The 19,636-nt window shown below is 52.9% G+C and overlaps 1 protein-coding gene and 1 long non-coding RNA gene across 3 annotated transcripts in view; one reads left to right on the top strand and one right to left on the bottom strand.

Moving 5' to 3' along the window:
* Positions 1-4,115, top strand: LOC101798551 (uncharacterized). Its single transcript, XR_216861.6, has 2 exons — positions 1-1,313; positions 3,353-4,115. It is a non-coding gene; the product is annotated as an uncharacterized lncRNA (long non-coding RNA).
* Positions 3,738-19,636, bottom strand: part of B4GALT5 (beta-1,4-galactosyltransferase 5) — a 32,499-nt gene continuing 16,600 nt past the window's right edge. The window contains exons 2-9 of one of the 2 annotated variants that reach the window (XM_038166205.2): positions 15,336-15,470; positions 11,995-12,108; positions 11,051-11,175; positions 10,541-10,657; positions 9,534-9,721; positions 9,214-9,336; positions 8,659-8,760; positions 3,738-6,801 (exon numbers count right to left, since the gene is read on the bottom strand). In XM_038166205.2, coding sequence (XP_038022133.1) covers positions 6,654-6,801; positions 8,659-8,760; positions 9,214-9,336; positions 9,534-9,721; positions 10,541-10,657; positions 11,051-11,175; positions 11,995-12,108; positions 15,336-15,470 — 1,052 coding nt within the window. In that variant the 3' untranslated portion in view covers positions 3,738-6,653. The remainder of the gene's footprint in view (positions 6,802-8,658; positions 8,761-9,213; positions 9,337-9,533; positions 9,722-10,540; positions 10,658-11,050; positions 11,176-11,994; positions 12,109-15,335; positions 15,471-19,636) is intronic. The other variant, XM_038166206.2, reaches the window with a different exon arrangement.

Here is a 19,636-nt window from a genome sequence, read left to right as displayed (position 1 = left end):
GGGACCAGGCTGCAGCCTCCGGGCACAAGCAGGAGCCCACCCTGGGGTGAGCAGGGCCCCTCCAAGAAGAAAACCCGGGGCAGCAGATATAGACACCCCAGGAACAGCTGCAGCTGCAGAGCAAAGCGATTGTTTCTGTTGGAAATAAGCAAAGCAGAGAGAGCAGCTTGGCAGGAACTCAGGCAAAAAAGCTGATTTGCATTTAGGGAGCCACCAGCCCCCCCGGGAGCTATGGGGTCCCCCCGGCTGGTGGAAGGCACAGTTACTGACCCCTTCAGCTGCTGTGAGCCCTGACTCTGGTTAATTTGACCCTCCTCTAAATGAGCTCTAATCACAATGGAAATAAGCCCTGTGTAAACCAGCCTGTGCCACCCCTCAGTCCTGCTGTTAGCTGCAGGGGGCTGTGGCACCTCCAGGCAGCTCAGTCGCCCATTAAAAGTTTCCAGCTACAGAAGAAGCTCTAAATTATGAATGAATTTCCTTTGTCAAATGAAGATCTCAGCTCAGGCGAAGGGATTAGGTCTCAGCCATGGGCTGAAGATGCTGTGACTGATAACAAAGACCCCAGCACACACAAGCCCATGAGAGATCCCAGGCCATCACCCCACTAACGAGATTAGCTGCTATAATGCAATCAAGGGGAGATGAGACATGGGGCAGGCAGGAGCCTCGGCGCCTGGGGGTGACCCTGGGCAGCAGGAGGGGGGTTCCATTATCCCCCACCATCCCTGGTCCCTAGGCTGTCCTTTGTCCCAGGTGAACGCAAGCTGCAGCTGAGCCGTCGCTTTTGCTTAGGTGCACCGGGGAGGCATTGCCTGTCCCTGACACCTCGGGGGCAGGACCAGCCCCACCTCGCTGGCAAGCAGCCCCACACTTGACACTTCTTGCACGGTGACTCACGGCTTTATGGCAGCGGAGAGCAGCTCCACGCCTGCCTGCCTGCCTGGGAACAGCCGCACAGCCGAGAACGCAGGCGGGCTGACGTGGGCGGTTGTGCAAGAGATTCCTGAGCGTGTGACGCCGCCTTCGTGGCTGCCGGGAACTGCCTTCCTCAAGGCTGCCTGCTGTCCCCACAGCTCGAGACAGTGCATTAGGAGCTGGTTTCTCACTGTACTTCAAGGCTCTCCTTAGCTCTCACTGGCTGTTCAGTCCTGCCTGCTTGGCCCAGCCACCACCCTGCAAAACAACCTCCCTGCCTCACCCAGCACAGCGCTGTCCGTTGTCCCCACACCGGTGGCACCGCGGTGTCCACAGGGTAAAGAAACGGCCCGAGCCTGCCACGGCTGGGAGATGTTTGCTTTTCCTTCACCCAGGTAATATGCATGAGTTATTGGTTTTGCCCTTTTTGTGTTTTTCTTATCCAAAAGCAATTAGGCCGGTATGCAAAGCCTTTGTGGTGCTGTAGAGCCCGAGAGCAATGACGTGGACCAGCCACCATGGCCCTGCTTATTGCTTTATAAACAGTATAGCCCGAAACACCAGATAAATGTTATCAAGCCCGGCCTGACTCCTTTAAGCCATGAAGCTGCTGCCGAGAAGGGCAGAGTCCAGGGCCGGAGAATTTCCTCACCCCTCCACCAGTGCCACAAAAGCCCTAGCAACCTGCCCTCACTCCACCACTCCTGTGTGCTTCTCCTCCCACCTCTTGACTACCAAGAGCAGCCCTTAAATAACAGTCAATATCACCATGTGGCTCGCCCGAGGGAAGAACAAACACCTGGGGACACCCTGTCCTTCCCCTGGGAGCACACCCGGGCAGTGCAGGTGACAAACCACAGGGCTAGGGACCCCATGGCCGGGGCACTACCTCTGCAGGTTGGGGATGGAGAAACCCTGCAGCAGGGGCAAAATCAGCCAAGCCTGTCCTGCTGGGGCTGATGCTGTCGGCACTAATTAACCCCATTAAGATACAGCTGGGAGTAGCTCATACCCTTCTACCTGGCAAGAGAGGCCACCTCGTTGTCCTTGCCCTGTATTCAGTTACGTGGACACAGTCGCCAGCTGGCTCTGCTGCCTCTGGCAGGAAAAGATGACACTGCACAGGTCTTTGGGGAAAAAAGCATCCTTAAGGTTTCCGTGGTATTTATCAGATGTTCCAAAAGAGCCTCATTTCTTGTGTGGGTGCTCTGAAGGGCAGTGACTAGATGCAGAACACAATTAGCCCAGCACTGATCTTTGGGGACAAGCTCCAGCCCATGCTGGGTCTCTGCAAGGGCTTCACCCAGCTCCAAACCTGCCTAGGCTGGAGAAACACAGCGGAGGAGGGTAGAAAACAGCACCAATTCCTGCCTGGCCATCCCGGCGGCTCTCCTGGAGGTCATCCTTATGGGGCCAGGATTCTGGGCTGCTCGGGGCCGGCAGGGACACAGCCCAGAAGCGCTCCCAGCATGCGTCCATGACTCAGGATGTGGGACGGGGCTGTCCCAGGCAGGTTGGCTGTGCCAGAAGCAGAGAGGGGACGTGGGAGGAAACACTCTGCTGTAGTTGTGTGGGTTTTTCTAGCTCTCTGCAGCAAAGCGGGAGGACTGTGCAGCACAGAAGGCTGAGCCACTCAGTGGGAGCAGGGGAAGCTCTCCCACATGGCGTGGGCAGCTCCAGGAAAGCCGGGGCTCTGCGGGGGTGGCTGTGCCAGAGCTGTTGTGAGCCAGTCCCTCGCTGTGCTTGGCTCCTCAGACCATACAAAATGAGGTTTTGCTTCCAGCTCTGCTTTCTGCAGTCAGACAGAATCCCATGCCAAGGGCTGGCTGTGCCCCCTGGGGACACCAAGTGCTGCAGTGCCCCACGAGCACCCCACAAGAGATCCCGGTGACACACAGCCAGGTCTGTAGCGCTGCTGCTGGAGCCACAGCACTGCCAGGCACCCAAGCTCCTTCCAAGAGGGCAGCCAGGATTGCCCCCAGGCTTTCCCTACGGATTTGGGTTTTCCTATATAAGGCCAACCCCAGATGCCAAGGCATTTTCTCCAGTGGCTTTCCTGGCTGGTGCCCTCTGGTAGCCCAGCAGGCGCTGGCATGGGCCAACAACAATTCTGGGGGTTAGCAAGGCAGAAACTCCCCTCTTGGTGTGGTCAAGCCAGGTCTGTGCGCACTCCCGGATCCCCCCAGCCCCAGGTGGGCAGCAGAGCAGGAAGCAGCCTGCCACCCTGCAGGCTCCAGCCCAGCGCCACGGGTGGGAGGCAGCTTCCCAGAAGATGGAGAGCTAAATAAAGGCAAGGCCTGGGACAAACCGAGGCTGCCAGCTATTTATTCTAGCGTGCCTGTGCACTGTGGAGCAGGAGGCAGATATTTTAAAGCTGCTGTAAGGAAGCTTGCCTGGCCTGATCAAAAATCTAATTACAAACGTTCTCTGCCAGCTTTCTCCACAGCCAAGTAACTTCCGAAACTCATCTCCCCTCAGGCTGCCGGCCTCTCTGCCAGCACCACACTGGATCAGATGCTTGGAAGACAGGCCTGTAGCACGCACAAAGCAGTACACCCATGGGGTTCCTGCTCCCCCTGCCAAGCAGCAGCTCCAGCCCAACACCGATACTGGGGACTCCATGGTGCAGCTCCTGGCCAGCTGTCAGCACACAGACCTCGCTCCTGGCTGCTGTGGTCCCTGCTCAGGGACCCCCATCCTCCCTCCCTGCTCACCCTTGGGGCTTGTGGATTTCCCCTCCCATACAGAGGTCACTCGAACAGCCCCATCTGCACCCAGAACACCCCCAAGCTCCAAGAGAAAAAGCAACCGCTGCACTCTTTGTTCTTGAATATGTATTTTTTACTGAAAAAATCATTCATAAATTAACAAATACAAAAATGTACAAACACATGGGTAAATAAATGTAATGACACAAAGGATTGCTTTGCTGAGAAGTGTGTGTGTGTTTTAAAACACTAGTCTTCAGTGCAAAAATGTCCCCCTGGCATCTCTTAAAAACATAACAGTAAGCTCAAAAGCCATGGTGATGGAAAGATACGTTGTAGTTTAAAGCCACTTCTGATGGCGAGTGAATAGAAGTGTGTGGCTGTTGCTCAGACAGTACCTCCCTTAGAGAAGCAGAGCTTTACAAATAATGAACCAAAAATAAATACTTTTGCAAATAAAACCCACATGGCTCATTAAAAAAAAAAGAAGTCAGCATTGAATATGACCTGCCCTCCAGCAGGGCTGAGAGACGGTGTTGATGTGGAAGGGGTGAACAAGTGGCCTTGTTGAGTTTCAGCTGCCAGAATATGTACAAGTTCTCCTTAATACGAGAATTTTTACACCATAACAGCACATGCGCTTGACAGTATGTTTTTAACAGTTACATTTACTATACAGTATTTGACATAGCTGATAAGATTAACAGTGCACATTTTAAGATATTCCACATTTTAAAAAGGGAAAAAATTCAACATGATTAGAACAAAGGAACTATGAACAGGGATGCTGCTTGGGGGGAAAATGGACCCTTTTATGCCAACAACAGAGTGCATTTCTGAGCAGAGGTAACATCTTTCTTTGTTCAACACAAGGTGCAATGGGTGTCAGGTACACGTCAAAGGCTGAGGATTCAAACAAAGGTAGTTTAACACCTACTCACACACACATGCATGATTCCTGTGGTAGTGAATGTTTGACTAGTTGAAATACATTCCTTGTTTGCAGCACCATTAAACAAAGACAGACTTCTAGCAAGGGCTCGAGATTAAAGAAAAGAGGGGCAGGGCAACACGGGTTTAGCATCTGAAAAGGGTCCATGTGAATCGGAGATCAAGATTCAGTAGCGAAAGTCTTTATTGCTATATGCGCCATAAAAAGCAAATCCTCACCTCTGCCTGCAAATAACCATGGTGAATTCCCTCGGGAAGCGATTTTAAAGCACATGTAAATTCAAAGACTTTAAACCTAAGTTACAAACTTATCAGCGCTTTTCAAGGGCAGACTCGCTGTCCTCTCATGCCAGCTGATAAGATCTACACGAGAACTCTGTTGTCTAAACTGACATTTTCTGGATACAGGTTAGGAATGCCCTGGGCAGTCACACCCACAACAGATGCGTATATGGGGATCATATGTCCACAGAACCAAGAAAACAATATAAACCATGAACAGTTACGGAAACCGAAGGCAAACAATGCAATAAAAAGAAAGTTAAGTACTTCTGAGGTTAAGCACTCACAAGTGTTGTATAAATACAAATTAAAACACAACCCCCAACATATTTACTTTGAAGTCAGAGAGGTCCAGTAAAAATGACTGTGTACACGCTGTGTAACCCACGGGCTGGCTTTTGGTGAGGAAGAGATTGGAAAGCACAGCCTGGCCTCCCCCTGCCTGCTGCGGAGGAGAGGATGGGAAGAAGGGAAGGGATGACTCAAATTTGGGCGATTGGTTGGGGTGTCAGACCAAGCTCTCAAGTTCCTGGTACTCACGTTTGTCCTTCATTTTTCCCATAGTGCAACTCTTGGGACAGCCTGCCCACTACCTGCACTCCTGCCAGCACTTTCAGGTGGCTAACAGGGACAAGCAAGCGCACCCCTCAGCTCTAACCTCCATCGTTGCAGTGTACTACTGGATTTACACAATAATCCCCAAATCCTCCTCCACACAACCACCCCAAACCGTACTGCCCCCCTCAACGAGTGAGTGCACAGCCCTGCTCACAGGGGGCAGGCCGGGGGGGGGGACTGCAGGGGCAGGATGAGCAGCTTGCCCGTATGGCCCCCCGGGAGCTCCGGGGCAACCTGCTGAGCTGCACTTACCATCAGCGTGGGAGACAGGGCAACAGGCAATGGATTTTATCCCATATGGCTTTCAGACTGATTTGCACAGTATGTTGCAAACATGATAGAAATGGGAGTTTCTCCATAAATATTCCCACTTCTTCAACCTTCCTGGAAGAAGCCACCTACATGATTCCTGTAAGGAGTGATGACATGGCTGTAGTTCTCATCCGCTACATTTTAAAGTTTAGGGCCCTGTCCAACAAATATTTATGCATATGCATAGCTTAAATCATGCAAGCGGTCTCACTGGTTGAAAAGGGAACAACTTGCACAAGTACAGTGATGCACACGCAAGTGTTTACAGAATTCAGGACTAAGATGAGTGACCTTATGTAAACCTCTAGCTTGGATTCAAACCATAGAAGAAAATAAAAAGGGGCAATTTACACAGCATATTTACACTTACACTTCTTTAAGAAGCGATTCTCTTGTATATACTTCAAGCAGGTCATTTAAAAAACCGCACAAATGTAGAACAACGGTATCAGAAGTTGTCTGATCTCCCACTGGGGCAGTTGCCGAATGAATTGCTTCCAACGTTCGCCGCCGGGAAGCCAGAATCCCTCGGCTGAGCTGGTTCCTGGAGGAGAAAGCACGTCCGAGGCAAGTCTGGTGCTGGAGATTGCTGGAGGAATGTGGAGACGAGAGCAGCAGTTCAAACTGTCGTCCTGAAACCCAGAAAGCAAGTGGCGGGGAAAGAAAATGACTGCTGAGCTCGCTGCACGAGTACTGGGTCGGATTGGAACAGCTAGGACAATTTGTGCGTGCACTTTCAGCCTTATTCTCCAAAATACTGCGATCCTTCATTAGACAAAGTATTTCGTCCTCGATAACCCTTGGAAAAGAAAGTCTGGCGTGGTGCTTTCTTGGTGAAGGGCAGAGCAAAGTTATTTTTTCCTCTTAATATTCGGTCACCAGAGCCAGCTCCGGTGTCAGGTTAACAGTGATGTTCTTATACAAGGCGTCATACGTGACGTTAGGAAAGTAGTTCAAGTTATTGAGGCCATCCAGGGCTTGCCTTTCTTTCGACTTCCTCAGCAAGGCGTACCTGTTCGGGGAGAACCAGAGGCCCATGGAGGCACTGTTATATCACACGGAGCCTTGCAGAGCCCATACTCTTAAAACAGCCAACCCCATCAGCAAAACTGAATTTCTGAGTCTTCAGTAAAGAGGACTGTCACCTTTTGTACGTTCCTGGCAGGTGAGTAGCCCCAGTGTCACAAAATGACAAAAAATTCTACCACCTGATACAGATTTAGATGCTACCTGCACTCCCTGGGCACCAAGCAGGCGCTGAGCTCTCAGACAAGCAGTGGCTCTTGCCCAAAGCCTTCCCGGGCTCAGGGAGGGCTCCTGCCTGGCACCTGCCAGCCAAAACATGCCGTAGAAAAGCAGCTGATAGGTGATGTGGTCCTCTCCATTTTTAGGAAACAGGACACCACACAAGAGCAGAACTAATGGTTTTAGTGCAAGTGATGGAGGAGGAAGAAGTAAACCTAGAAGAACTGTGTTTTGGGGAAGAAAACTGCAGCTAGTGCACAAGAGCAGCCTCAAGCAAATTTAAGGGCAGCGTGATGAAATTTAAGGCCGAAGGTGGGAGGGGGCGGCAGGGGGATGGGGAGAAAAAAACAGGAGCATCATGGCAGGACTGGACACTGACTCCCTGCCCTGCAGTACCCAGCACCAGCACCTGGCAGCACCCAGCACCATTGCACAGGGCAAGGAGAAGCTGAGGCTGGGACCTGAGTGCAGGAAAAGCAGCAGGAAGTGGACGTGCCAGGAGGAAAAGGAAGGCTGCGGGTCAGACCAAAGGCAGAAGAGCCCATGCTGACTTCAAAGGGGTTGCAACATCAGAACAGTGGCAGAAAACAGCATCTTGATAAATACTTTCCCTGGGAAAACTGTCAGGTTCCCTGCTTGGGTGGGAAAAGCCGCAGCAGAGAGGAGAGTCAGAAGGGGGGCTCTTGTAGGAGGTAAAATGGAGCGAAACCACATGGCTGTCAGCCTGGCTCCTGGGCAGGGGCTGCCCCTGACCCCACAGCTTGTGCCCAGATCAAACCAGGGCTCCCTGCTGGAGCCAGGGGGAGGTCAAGGAAGCTCCAGGAACAAGTGCTCCATCCCACTGCACTCAGTCCTTACACGCTTCAAGGACTTGACTAAATATGGCTTTTTAAAGCCAAAATTGACTTCCTTGATTCCTCTTTTTAAGAGTGAAATGAGAGAAGCATCTCTCGCTTGCTGCATTCTGTCTGACACAGAAATGAAAACTAGGGCTAATGATTATATATAACCTCAAACGGAAACCCCCCAGAACGAATCCTCTGTAGATGACTGACAATCAGCATGCAAGTTCATTTCTCCTCTGAATCTGCAGCGAGTTCAAATAGTACTTTGCAGAACAAAGCCCCCTTGCTGTCCCCTCCTTCTGCCAGCAGCAGCCAGCAGCCCCTTTCCAGAACAGAGCTTGCACCGTGCAGCAGCTTGTGCCCTACAAGTCTTAATTCCTGCCGTTGATTGCAAAAAGGTATTTCTCTGGTTTCCTGTTGCATAGTTTGCAGAAGACTCAAATTCCACCCATGTCCCCCAGCAGCAGCAGCAGCCCTTCCTTGAGCCATTGTCTCTCAGGAACAACTCTGGCTCATGGATGTCTGAGAGCCCCATCTTTTGGGTGGCACCCCAGGAGCTGCAAGCACACTGTGAGGAGCTCTCGCCTTAGGCATTGAACATCCTGGAGCCCCAGCAGTGCTCTGCCTCCCTCTTCTCCCCACAGTTTGTTTCCTCTGCAACTTGTGGCTGTTATTGCCTTCTAGCAGTTGCAGGGAACCTTGTATGTGACACAGACTGTGAAGGCCTCTGGGACCTTTAAAAATAAAAAATAAAATAATAAAAAAAAAACATCACTTGCCTTCCTAGGAACTGCACTTCTCCCCGATGATGGTGGGGAATTGATTTGTATTTCCCCGTGTCTCCTTCCGGCCGAGTCACCGAATAGCCTGCGTACTGCACTCTGCGTTGGGAAGGGGAGAAAAATCAGAAGTAAAATCAACAGCTGCCCTTGTCATGCTGCCAGCGCACACAGTTAGGGCATTTGTGGCCCCTAACGTAACTTTGCCTTTCTTCTGAGCAGATAAGCTATGCAAACTCCCCACCTCAGCCTAAGCTGCACCATGCTCAGCACCTCTGGTACCTGAGGTTCAGCTGAGGATCTATTTGCCACCATCACCCACCCTCCCAGACCAGGACACCTCCAGCCAGGCTGGCTCTGCCCAGCCCAGGTGACCATGGCACAGCAAGGGACAAAACATCGGTGCGGGGCTGAAGCTGCTGCCAGCACTCAGGACCATGGCACTGTGCTCAGAAATTCCTTGAGTTCCTGGGATTTCTGTGCTCCCCGGAGCTGGCAGCAGCACCACGCCACAGGGAGCCCTGCCCGTCGCAGGGACACGCGCTGAGCCTGTACCTGTTCCAGAGGTCGTCATCTTCACCACCCCAGCCCCAGAAAGCATTGGGAAAACCATTGATCTTCTGGAACTGCTCCACAGTCAGGCCACTCACCCCGCCAAAGAACTCGTTGTAGGGGAGCCTGAGGGGGAGAAAAGGGTCAGTGTGGGGACCGCAGCACCAACTGTGGCTTTCCTGCTTGCAGCGGGGGACACTGATCTGTGAGGATGCTCTCCTCCAATCCTCTTTCTGTTTTACTTTGGGCTTCTGCCTTTCAGAAGAAAATCTAACACTTGCTTCTTATTTATTACTGTAGTGAAGAGGAAGAGCAGTGCTTACAGATACATGTACTTGTCCAGCTTGGCTGCAAAGTGTCTCGGCATCTGGCCGCACCCGTAATAGTTGCGGTCATTTTCTGGTATGTGGTCCACATCGTGGAAGATCAGACAGTCCCAGTCCAGGTCCTTCATTGCTTCCCGAAAGCCAACGTTGAAGAGCATGGCACGGTTAAAGGGTTGGTTACCAGCCTAGGAGAGAGAGCACCTTCAAGGGAAGCCCCACACAAGTTCACGCTGTGTGTGCACTCTCGGCCCTATTCAGGGAACTGCAGAGCAGTCAGCTCCAGATTCACTGCTCAAAGGGAAATGATGTGTTGGAACAGACAGACCAGTGAGATTAACCCAAACCTGAATACCAAGACTGCAGTAGCAAAAATAAAGCTGCAAAAAGTATCATTAGCCAGATACTTGAAAAAAAAGCAAAACAATTTTGATCAATCTCTACTGGCTGCTGCCCAGAAGAGTAAGGGTGCCTAAATATGGAGGCATGTTTACAGGGCGGATGAAACCAGATAGCTTAAGTGACAGGTTAGCATACACATCAAATTACAGTCTTGTGTCCTACACTGATGGAAGTCTTCCAGGCACTGCACAGACAAGAAGCACACACATCCACCCCATCAGGCCCAGGGGATGCTCCCTGAAGCTACTACAAATACACACAGCTGTAACGCAGCATTATTTCAACTGCAAATACCTGCTTCAAAGCTGCAGTTTGGTTTGTTAAAAATCTCTTTCAACATGTGTTGTTTGTTTGTTGTTTTAAATAAAAGTCTACTGGATTTTTTTTTAGATTAAAAAAGTCATTTTTGGGCATGCCTCCCAGCTGTGCTGCTTTTCAGCAGGATGGGACAATTTGAACATTGCAACATTAACCCCAGGCCTTCAAAAGTTGCAGGGATGCGATCTGTCAGGCAAACCCCTCGGGACACAACGCACTGCTGTCCTGGCAGGCTGCGATGCCAGCCCCCAGCACCGCCCGCCTGGCACAACACCGCAACCACTTACTTGTTCCACGACATAAAACGCAAACTGTAAACGTTGACGCTGCAGCATTGGAATAAGGTGCCTGAAAAGGACTGGAAGATGCTCATAACGATTGCGGAATGGGATCAGGATCGCCACCTGGGGATGAAAGGGGACAGCTCTGCACCACAAAAGCAGCTCCTGCAGCATACAGACCCCGACCCGGGGAGGAGGCTGCTGGCACGGTGTCAGTGCTGCTCTCCCTGTATAAATGGTATAAATCTGGGCACGGGTCCCCAGTGGTGCCACTTCGCCTCCTGAGCAAATCCCTCTCCAAACAGGGTTGGGGGTGAATTGAATGTCCCCTTAGCAGCCCTTGTAGAAGCCCAGAGCTGACTCGCGTGTCACTAACAGCCCTCAGCTTCAGCATTTCTCCCGGTGCTGCAATCCCACGTTGCGGGGATCCTCACAGCACTGCCCTGCAGCACACCAGAGAGGTTATCCCAGTGTTCCCAGTAACATTCCCCCAGGCACTCCAAGCCTCCTGCTCACCTTCCAGCGAGGCAGGCAGTCGCTCGGCTTCCAGTGGCCTCCCAGCTTGATGGAAGGGTCTTTTGAGAAGAACTGGTGGATGTCCTCCATCGTGATCTCGCTCATATTTACATCGATGGGGCCCTCTGGGGAGGCAGCAGGAGCAGCAGGTCAGGAGCCATGCTCCTGGGGTGGCTTGCTGCCTGCTCACCCAGCCCTCTGCTCCCGGCACCAAATGCAGGTGGCTTCTTCTGTCCCCAGACACCAAAAGAGACAACTAGGGAATGCTGCCGGTGTGCCTTGTTGCTCCTTGGCCCCACTCAGCCATCATGGCTGTGGCTGGACGCAGCTCTCCATCAGAGACCCACCACCACTGGGGCACACAGTCCCTCCAGGGTCCAGCACCCCCTTCCCCACAGAGGTTTCAGGCAGAAACACCTCCCCGATGAGTCATCTTCCCCTTTTCAGATGGATTTATCCCAGAAAGTCCTGTTTCCCGTGGAAGCAATGCCTAGGCAGCAGCATTTCTCCCAGCTGCAGCAGGGGTCCTGCCTGCGCCCCACACCCTCCTGTCCCCCCATGGCTCATGCCCAGCTCGGGGCAAAGGAGCAACCCCACTGCCACTGCCCCTGGAAGAGGGCTGGTCCGGCCTCTCCACGGGCTGGCTGCACACAATTCCCCTTTTGTTTGTTTGCCATGGACAAACTTGAGGAGGGAGACAGGCCTCCGACGTAGCAGGAATTAATTCAGGCAATTGGGTAAACAACGGCTTCCCAGGAGGGGACAGCTCAGAACAGCGCTTCCATTCATCAACGGCCTCGGTGCTCCACAGGAGAGGTGGGACACGGGTGAAATGGGGTGCTGCCACGTGCTGTGCCACTGCCACCCAGGCCAGGCAGGATGTGGCAAGGGGCACACAGAGCCATCAGGAAGGCAGGGGCAGCTGTGCACCCACTGGTACTCACTCATAGAAGGGAGCCTCTCGGGACAGGTGTGGTTGGGGAAGTAGGTGAAGTCTTCGGGAAGAAAAGTTGTGGCTTGCAGAAAGGTTTCGTTGTGATTCAGGTCAAGAGGATAATCTGGGGAGGGGGAAAAAAAAAAAAAAGGAAGAGTCTACAGCTGAGCTGCATGCAGCCACTGTGAGCAAACTCTAAAAGCCGCCCACACCTGGGAGCATCCCCAGCACCTCAGGGGTGCCTCCACCCATCACAAGTCCCCAGCTTGCACCTGTGACCCAGCTGGGGGCTCATCCCCACCCTCAGGTGGGCAGCTGCAGGACAGCAGGGGCAGCCCAGATACCTTGCATGTGGCCACACCAGAGAAAGCTTCAGCCTTCTGATCAGTGTCACCCTCAGGTATCACAGACAGATCAAAGCAAAGGAGCACGTGGCAGGAGAGGCCACTGAACACCTCGTCCCTGAAATCTGCAGACCAAGGGGACCACAGAGTCACAATCAGCCTGCCTTGGCTTGCACAGAGGAGCCTCCGTGCCCCAGCAGGTTGCAGCATCTTTCTCCAGCACCCTGGTTCCTCTGCTTCCTTCCACTTTCTGGGTAAAAGCCCCTGGCGTGCTGCACCTCCAGCCACTTTACGGAAGTCTTTGTGCAGCTAAGAACTTCTGCTTTCTGCAGTCGCCCACAGCCACCACAGCTCCGGCCAATTGCAACCTACATTTTAGGTAGCAGAAAGTTTCCTTTCTGTAGCAATGCCCCAGCTGCTATGGGAAGATGCTGCCTCTCCACTTTCTCAGAGCATCAAGCGCGCAGTGGAGGGTTTGTCTCTTGGTCACAGGGCACCACCAGCACCCACCTCAAACTACCTCATCCCACAGAGGTGCTGGAAAGCAATCATTTAGCACTGTGGCCACCCAGCCACCTATCAGGTCCTCATCCACCAGGACAGAAAGGGCTCATCCCTTCCAGCCCCCTCCCCATGCGAGAGCATCGCTGCCAAAGCCAACTGCACCGCCTTGTGATCGGCACAGCTCTCAGCACGCTAAAGCCTAGTGCTCCTGGTGTCCCACCAGCACAGTACAAACCAGTCCTTTGGAGGCAACAGCTCCGTGGGTCTTTCTTCCCCAGAGGTGTCCAAGCAGCTCAGCAGGGCCTTGGACACGAGGGCTGCAGGTGACAGAGCAGCAAAGAGCAGATTTACAGGAGCAGAGCCCACCATCATGCCGTGAGCACCACTTGTCTGCTCCCATGGGCACCCAGAGCATCCCAGGCAGGCTTTTGAAGGACTTGCAGACAGAACCCAGGGGCTTGTCAGCTTTGATAGTATCTATTTTGGAGGCTTGATACTGCTCTAAATTTTAATAGCCAGATTCCCATTAAGCTGCAATCACCAGAACACGCTCTCGATGCTGGGTTTGTCTGACAACCCAGAGCAAAGTGAAGCTGGTCTATTTTGCATGACGTGCTGCCATTTCAGGCTGCTGAAGCGCAGACCGGAGGCCTCCTAGCTCACTGAATAGGAAACCCATTTTTGCATCTATTATCAAATGCTTAAAAAGTAACTTCCTCATTTGAATAACAGAAGAAAAATACAGCAGAGACAAAGCATGAACATAGAAGGTGAGGCAGAAGCACACCGTGCTCACAGCACACCATCCCATGTGGTGTCACCTTGCCATTCAGGACTGGATGTCACTTTGCTAAGCAATCTGCCTAGAAATTAAAGCCACGGGTGCTGGAGGACACACGCACGAGCCTGCTTTGTCACAAAAGAGCTGCTGCCTTCTGGGGCCCAGGTGAGAGGCAGGTGAGGTTATAGCTTGGAGAGCATCAGCAGCCTCCTGCCTGCCAGGTGCTGGGGCAGGGACAGCCTGTGCGGAGCCATGGGGTCTTCTCATGCCATCGGGCACGTGGTGGTCCTGCTGGCTGCCGTCCCATGCTGCCTGCACACGTGGCTTTGCTCTCCCAGCTTCCACACAGCCAGCAGTGGCGTGGGGAGGATGCACGTCACCAGGCTGGATCCACAGCATGCCCATGGAGATCCCAGTGAGGGCCCTGCAGACACTGAGGAGGAAGCTGCTGATCCCAGTGTTAATGCCATCCTGGTGGCCGCAGTGCCGTGCCCGGGGAAGGTCACACAAGGCTGGCATGCGGTCTGCACTGCTGCAGGCTGCCGGAGCAGGGAGGTTATCCTGCTGGGTCTGTGCAGAGCCGAGGGCTGTGCAGGGCTGGTTATTCCCACAGCAGCATTTCGCTGCCCACCGCACGCTGGAGGAGTTCACGGCAGGTTTCGGAGGGCTTAGATCCCCGCAGGCTGCCAGCTGGGAGGCTTGCATCACCACCAGGCACAGCCGCGAAGCATTCAGCCCTCCTCCTCTCGAGTTGGTAGCATGAGCTCCTTCCTCACCGTGCATCTGCTTCAGCTGATGTCTCCAGCCTTAAAATAGCCCAGGCTGGCAGCCCAGCTGACCTCAGTGCACAGGTCCCTGGTGAGATCCAAACCCCCTGTGCAGAGCACAGTGGCGGCAGCACACACTCAGCGCACAGGAATCGATGCTCCTGGGAGCCAGCAGGGCAGTGGCATCATCATGCATTTAAATCATGAAGCAATCTTGCCCTTTTTAACTCTCTCAGCCCTGGTGATGAACCCAGCCCAGTGCTGGAGCTGGCACCAATGTGCCCGCAGATGACACGGGAACGCCAGAGCCATGCTCAGTGTCCCACCTGCTCACCCAGCCCCAGCGGGGTGCCCCACACCGAGCTGTACACAGACACCCACGTTTATGTTTTTACTGTGCTACATTTACACAAACACTTGTAAACTTTTTATCAGCTTGATGGTACGGATGGTAAAACAGCCTTGAAGTCCGAGCCTGCCTCTCGGATCCCCTGCAACCCGCCCAGAGCTCAGAATATGATTTGTGGCAGATGTCCAGCCAAGTCATTTCAGTTCAGCCCTGAATGGGAAGAATGAAGCTGGTACGCGCAGGCTCCTCCACATGCACGATGCCATGTCTGTATGAAACCTGGTCTTTGTATTGAATTTAAAAGTGTTTATCCTCAGATTGGTAGACGCTAACAAGCTGACTTTCCTGGAAAGCAAAGAGTTTTCCAGCTCAACGTCCAGTTATTTCAGACCTATCAGGATTTCTACCCCTTATTTAAGTGAGGGGTATCTGAATTAAAAAACATGTTCATGTAGAAGAAACCAATGAATCAAGATCCCCACCCTGAATTTACCACCATAAATTATTTCCAATATAAATTATTTATGACCCGAGAGCAGCTCAGGTCAACTTGATTTCCACCAGAAATGAAGACTTCAATAATTGTCATTTTGATTAAGGAAATACCTGAGTCATTCACACTGCTGTTCCTCTTGGCATAGGCACTGCGGACCACCTGCTCGTACACCTGAGCTCCTATTGTTCTCATGTTCTCACGAATCATGATGCCTTGGGCTTGCATCATGAAGAGGTAGGTGTTCACTGCAAGGAAGAAAAAAAAAAAAAAAGAAGAAAAGATTTCCGTGAGCAGCAGCTTCTGGAGGAAAGAGGAAAAATTAGTCTTTTGGAAGCATTCCCAGCGCCCTGCTGTGCTGCAGCTCCCTGCTGCCAGGAGCTTCCCTGCGTCACCCAACGGGAGCTGGGAAGGCGTGCGCTTGGAGCGTGGGGGGAAGGCACCTTCGCAACCCTGGCTGATGAGCAAGGGGAGCTCAGAGCTGCTCCTGACAGCACAGACTGTCACTTGGTTTGAGAGGTTAAACACCTTGTGCCGTGTAAGTACAGACATTTAGTTAGGAAGTAGCATTAGAACAGGAAACTGAGCAGCATGACCGGACACAAACTCATCCCTAGACCACAGCAGAAGGGCTGGGCAGGTACTTGGGCACAGGGCACATTACCCACGGCACCGAAACGCACGCTTGTGCTGTCCCTAAGCAACACCCTCCTCATCATCACCCTCCTGCACCCTGGGCAGCGCGTGCACCAGGTCCCCTGCCAGCCCCTCTACAGAACACCTTGATTTGAAACCAGGGAGGAGAAAAAACAGAGGGCTGACCACACTAACACCAGGAACTGATAGTGCCAGGAAGCCTGAGCCCCGCTGCAGCCCCGATTAGATAGGGACCCGTATCAGGGCACAAGGCTGCTCCGCCAGCACTGCCCACTTGGTACACACAGCCATAGCCACTCCTCTGCTTTCCCCTTCTGACCACAGCACTCACAGCAGCCTCCAGAGCAGCTGCTGCCTGCTATTTCCTAATTATAACTCTATTATTTTTTCTCCATGCAGGTAAGTAAATATTTGGAAGGGCATCTAAGCTCCGGAGCCAGCAGCCGGGTGCTGCAGCAGGGACTTAGCGGCTAAACTGCTGCAAAAGCAACATTGAATGCTCATTTCCAGTCCCTCCCCTGCCAGGGATGGATGTCGCAAGAGCAATGTGAATGCCAAGGCACCCAAAAGGAGAAATTGGCTCCGGATTTTGTCAGGACACCTTCCCCAGGCCCAGCCTCTGCCCAGACTGGGTTATACCAGCACAGCAGCGAGCAAGAGCTGCCTCGGCCAAAGATGCACCCAAATCCTGCAAGACACAGAGCTCCTAAGGACACGTTTGCAGCACCTTGCCCTCACAGACAGTCACCATCCACACAAAGACACAGCAAAGTCTCAGGAGGCTCTACCAGGAGGCAGCACGGACCAGCACGAGGCAGAAGCTGTGTGCCCAGAGCACAGCAGAGCAAGGAGAGGTAGGGCATGGCCCCACCTCGCCCATCATAAAGCAACCAGGATTAACGTCTGCCCACTGCCCTTTCCAACCACCCAAAAGGCGGATCATGGGACAGGGCACAGCTCTTCTCTTTGCACAGAGCAGCCAGAGGGGAGCCAGAACTGCTGGAGATGTTTACCAGGACCGGGCTGCGATAAGGGCGAGCAGGGGCCCCAGCAGGCTCCCTCTTCTAGCTCGCCTGGGCTTTGAGTCAGCAGCGAGGCACGACTTGCTGATACTGAACAAGTAATTTAGCTTTCTACCTCATTATGCCTTCTGCTCGCTGGGTAAAGCAGAATCAGGTTTGGTGAAGCATGAAAGAATGAAAGAGACACAAATCAGCATCCAATCCCTGCTTAATTTCAGGAACAGGGAGGTCTGTCCAGCACTCAATGCGACATTTGTTTGCCTGCTCTCTAAGAGGGCAGATGAAGCACGGCCTTGCAAGAGGCGCATGACATGACTTGCTCATTTCCACTTTGATGAAATTGCAGTGGGAATCCTTAACAGACTGTCACAGCCGTTACCATCCCCAGGGGAGCTCGAGCAAAAACAAGAGCAGCTTTGTTTTAGGCAGCACTGCCTTTTCCCACATTAACCCCTTAACTCGAAGGGTCACAGGGGTACCTGGCTGCGGCAGTGCCATGCCACCAGTGCCCCAAGCACAGAGCCCTGTGTCCGTGCTGCCACAGCCAAAGCTGTGCTCCCCTGCCGTGACCCAGCACCATCACACATCCCTAGTATCCCAGGAAATTAGATTTAAAACGCATTATTTAAAACATTTCACTCCCTATATCTGCTCAGTGCAGCTGCCAGGGCTGTGCCTGAGCCTATATGGGCTGTGCCAGACCCCAGCTCACTCTTCAGTTTCCTGGGTTTCTGACGAGCAGAGGGGCCAGCCTGTAATTGCATTAAGCACAACCCAGCTGCCCCCAGAGGTCAGGGCCACGGCGGTGGCGTGGCAGTGACACGGGACCCCGGGTCGGAGCAGCACTGTGCACGTGCGGCTCACACTGGCTGAGCTGGGGTTCAGCCAGAAAGCAATTCTCTGTGTTACGAGATAGGGCTCATCTAATCACGTAGGATGGTCTAGAAAATTTCATTAGCCTTCTGCCTTTCCTCTGTCTGACCACACGGCATTTGAGAGCACATCCGTGGAGCGGTAACAGCCCGGCCATGGCAGCCAAGCGGCAGCACAAGGACAGGAGAGGGATTTTAGCCTCTGTCAGCAGGGGGAGATGCCTCTTTTCAGAGGAATTTCCAGCAGACCCTCATTATCCACATGGAAAATGAGCAAAGTTTAAAAATCTGTCCGCCCAAATGACCACGGTCAGATTATTCCCTTTGGTTTAAGGGACAAGTTGGCCCTGCTTGGATTTAAGCACATGGGAGCCATGTTATGGTTCTGTAAGCACAGTGCCAAGCCTCCGGCTGCCCAGCAGCAGCAGTGGGGCTCCCGTAGCACCCTGAGCTGTGCACCCTTAGATCCACACCCCAGCACCCGCACGAGCAAGGCGGGGGGAGAACCAGCACTCACCAAAGCACAGGCACGGGCAGCAGCTTGAGTTGGGGAGGTGAAGTCCAATTACATAAATGAGCACTGAAAGCTTCCTGTAATCATTTCTCAGCTAGTATTTTCAGATCACTTCTAATTAAGAAACAGCTGACTCTCTCATGGAAGATTAATTTCACAGACATGATATGTACGAGAAGAGGCAGCAGAGTGATTTCCACTTTGGGAGAGCTCTGAGCACGACTCATGCCGGCTGCCCACACCAGAGGGGCTCAGACCCGCCGCATCCTGCTCATGACCCCAGCAGGATGCAGAAGGATGATCCCCAGCACAGGGACAGCAGGATGTCCCTGAAGGAGAGGCCAGGTGGGTGACAGCAGCCCTGCCCTGCCAGCATTATCAGCACCCCGCACAGCAGCCAGGCTTTCCGGAGGAAGGACCGTGTCTTCCTCTGCACGGAGATTTAGGGCTTTCTGTCCCGTTCAGGGCTTTCCCAGGCCATCTGTCTGTATGCAGAAGCACTGAGGGGATGCTCAGGGCTTTACCATGGCCTTTTCCTCCGGACACAACAAAGTGATGCTGGGGCACAGCGTGCGGCCTGCCCCAGCCCCTGCCCTGCCCCGGGAGCAGGAGTTGGAATAACAAACCAATAAATCCTAAACCAACGTGCAGCTTCATCAGGCACTTGGAGGGAGCGTGAAACACTGAACTTGTGGGATTTTTGCACGCTGGAGATGTGTGGGGCAGCACCAGTGAGAGCGATGCTGGCCCTCACTGCACAGCACCTCTGCACCAAGCCTCTTGCGGGGCTCTTCCAGCAGATCTCCAGCACCAATTCAGCATTAGCAGCACAAAGGGTTTTACTCACCCTCACCCAACACTAACCCTCCAAGAAAAATATAGACAGTTAGGACAGCCTGAATGTGTAAGCAAGGTGATGAGGGAGCGTAGCAGCACAGCGTCTCACTGCTGGTACGCCAAGGAGACCTCTGGCTCCGTTAGTCTCACGCGTTCAGCGGTACCGTATTCCCCTGCTGCACCGAGTGCCAGAACAATTAAATAAGAGGTTACAATTAGGTTTAGAGAATTTAATACTAATGCCAACACTGTTACTTAGCCCTTTGCCTATAAATAGCACAGGAAGGAATAATTTGATGCATTAAGTGGCCTAAGAATTAGCAGTGCTGCAGCACTGAGTTGGTAATTACTAAGCTCCCGCTCCCAAACTCAGCCTGCACGTGCACCCGGCAAGGGGGGAGGATCAGAGACTGCAGTGATGTTCAAGCCCTGACTATTGGGAATCTGCACCTGAAAATGGGAAGGAAAAAAAAAAGCCGTGACGGTTTCAGCACGGGGTGGGTGGAAATCTG

The sequence above is a fragment of the Anas platyrhynchos genome, chromosome 21, assembly GCF_047663525.1.
Source record: "Anas platyrhynchos isolate ZD024472 breed Pekin duck chromosome 21, IASCAAS_PekinDuck_T2T, whole genome shotgun sequence".
In the NCBI taxonomy this organism is placed as follows: domain Eukaryota; kingdom Metazoa; phylum Chordata; class Aves; order Anseriformes; family Anatidae; genus Anas; species Anas platyrhynchos.
Note: the sequence above shows the minus strand (reverse complement) of the source record. Positions and strands in the feature narration are given on the sequence as shown.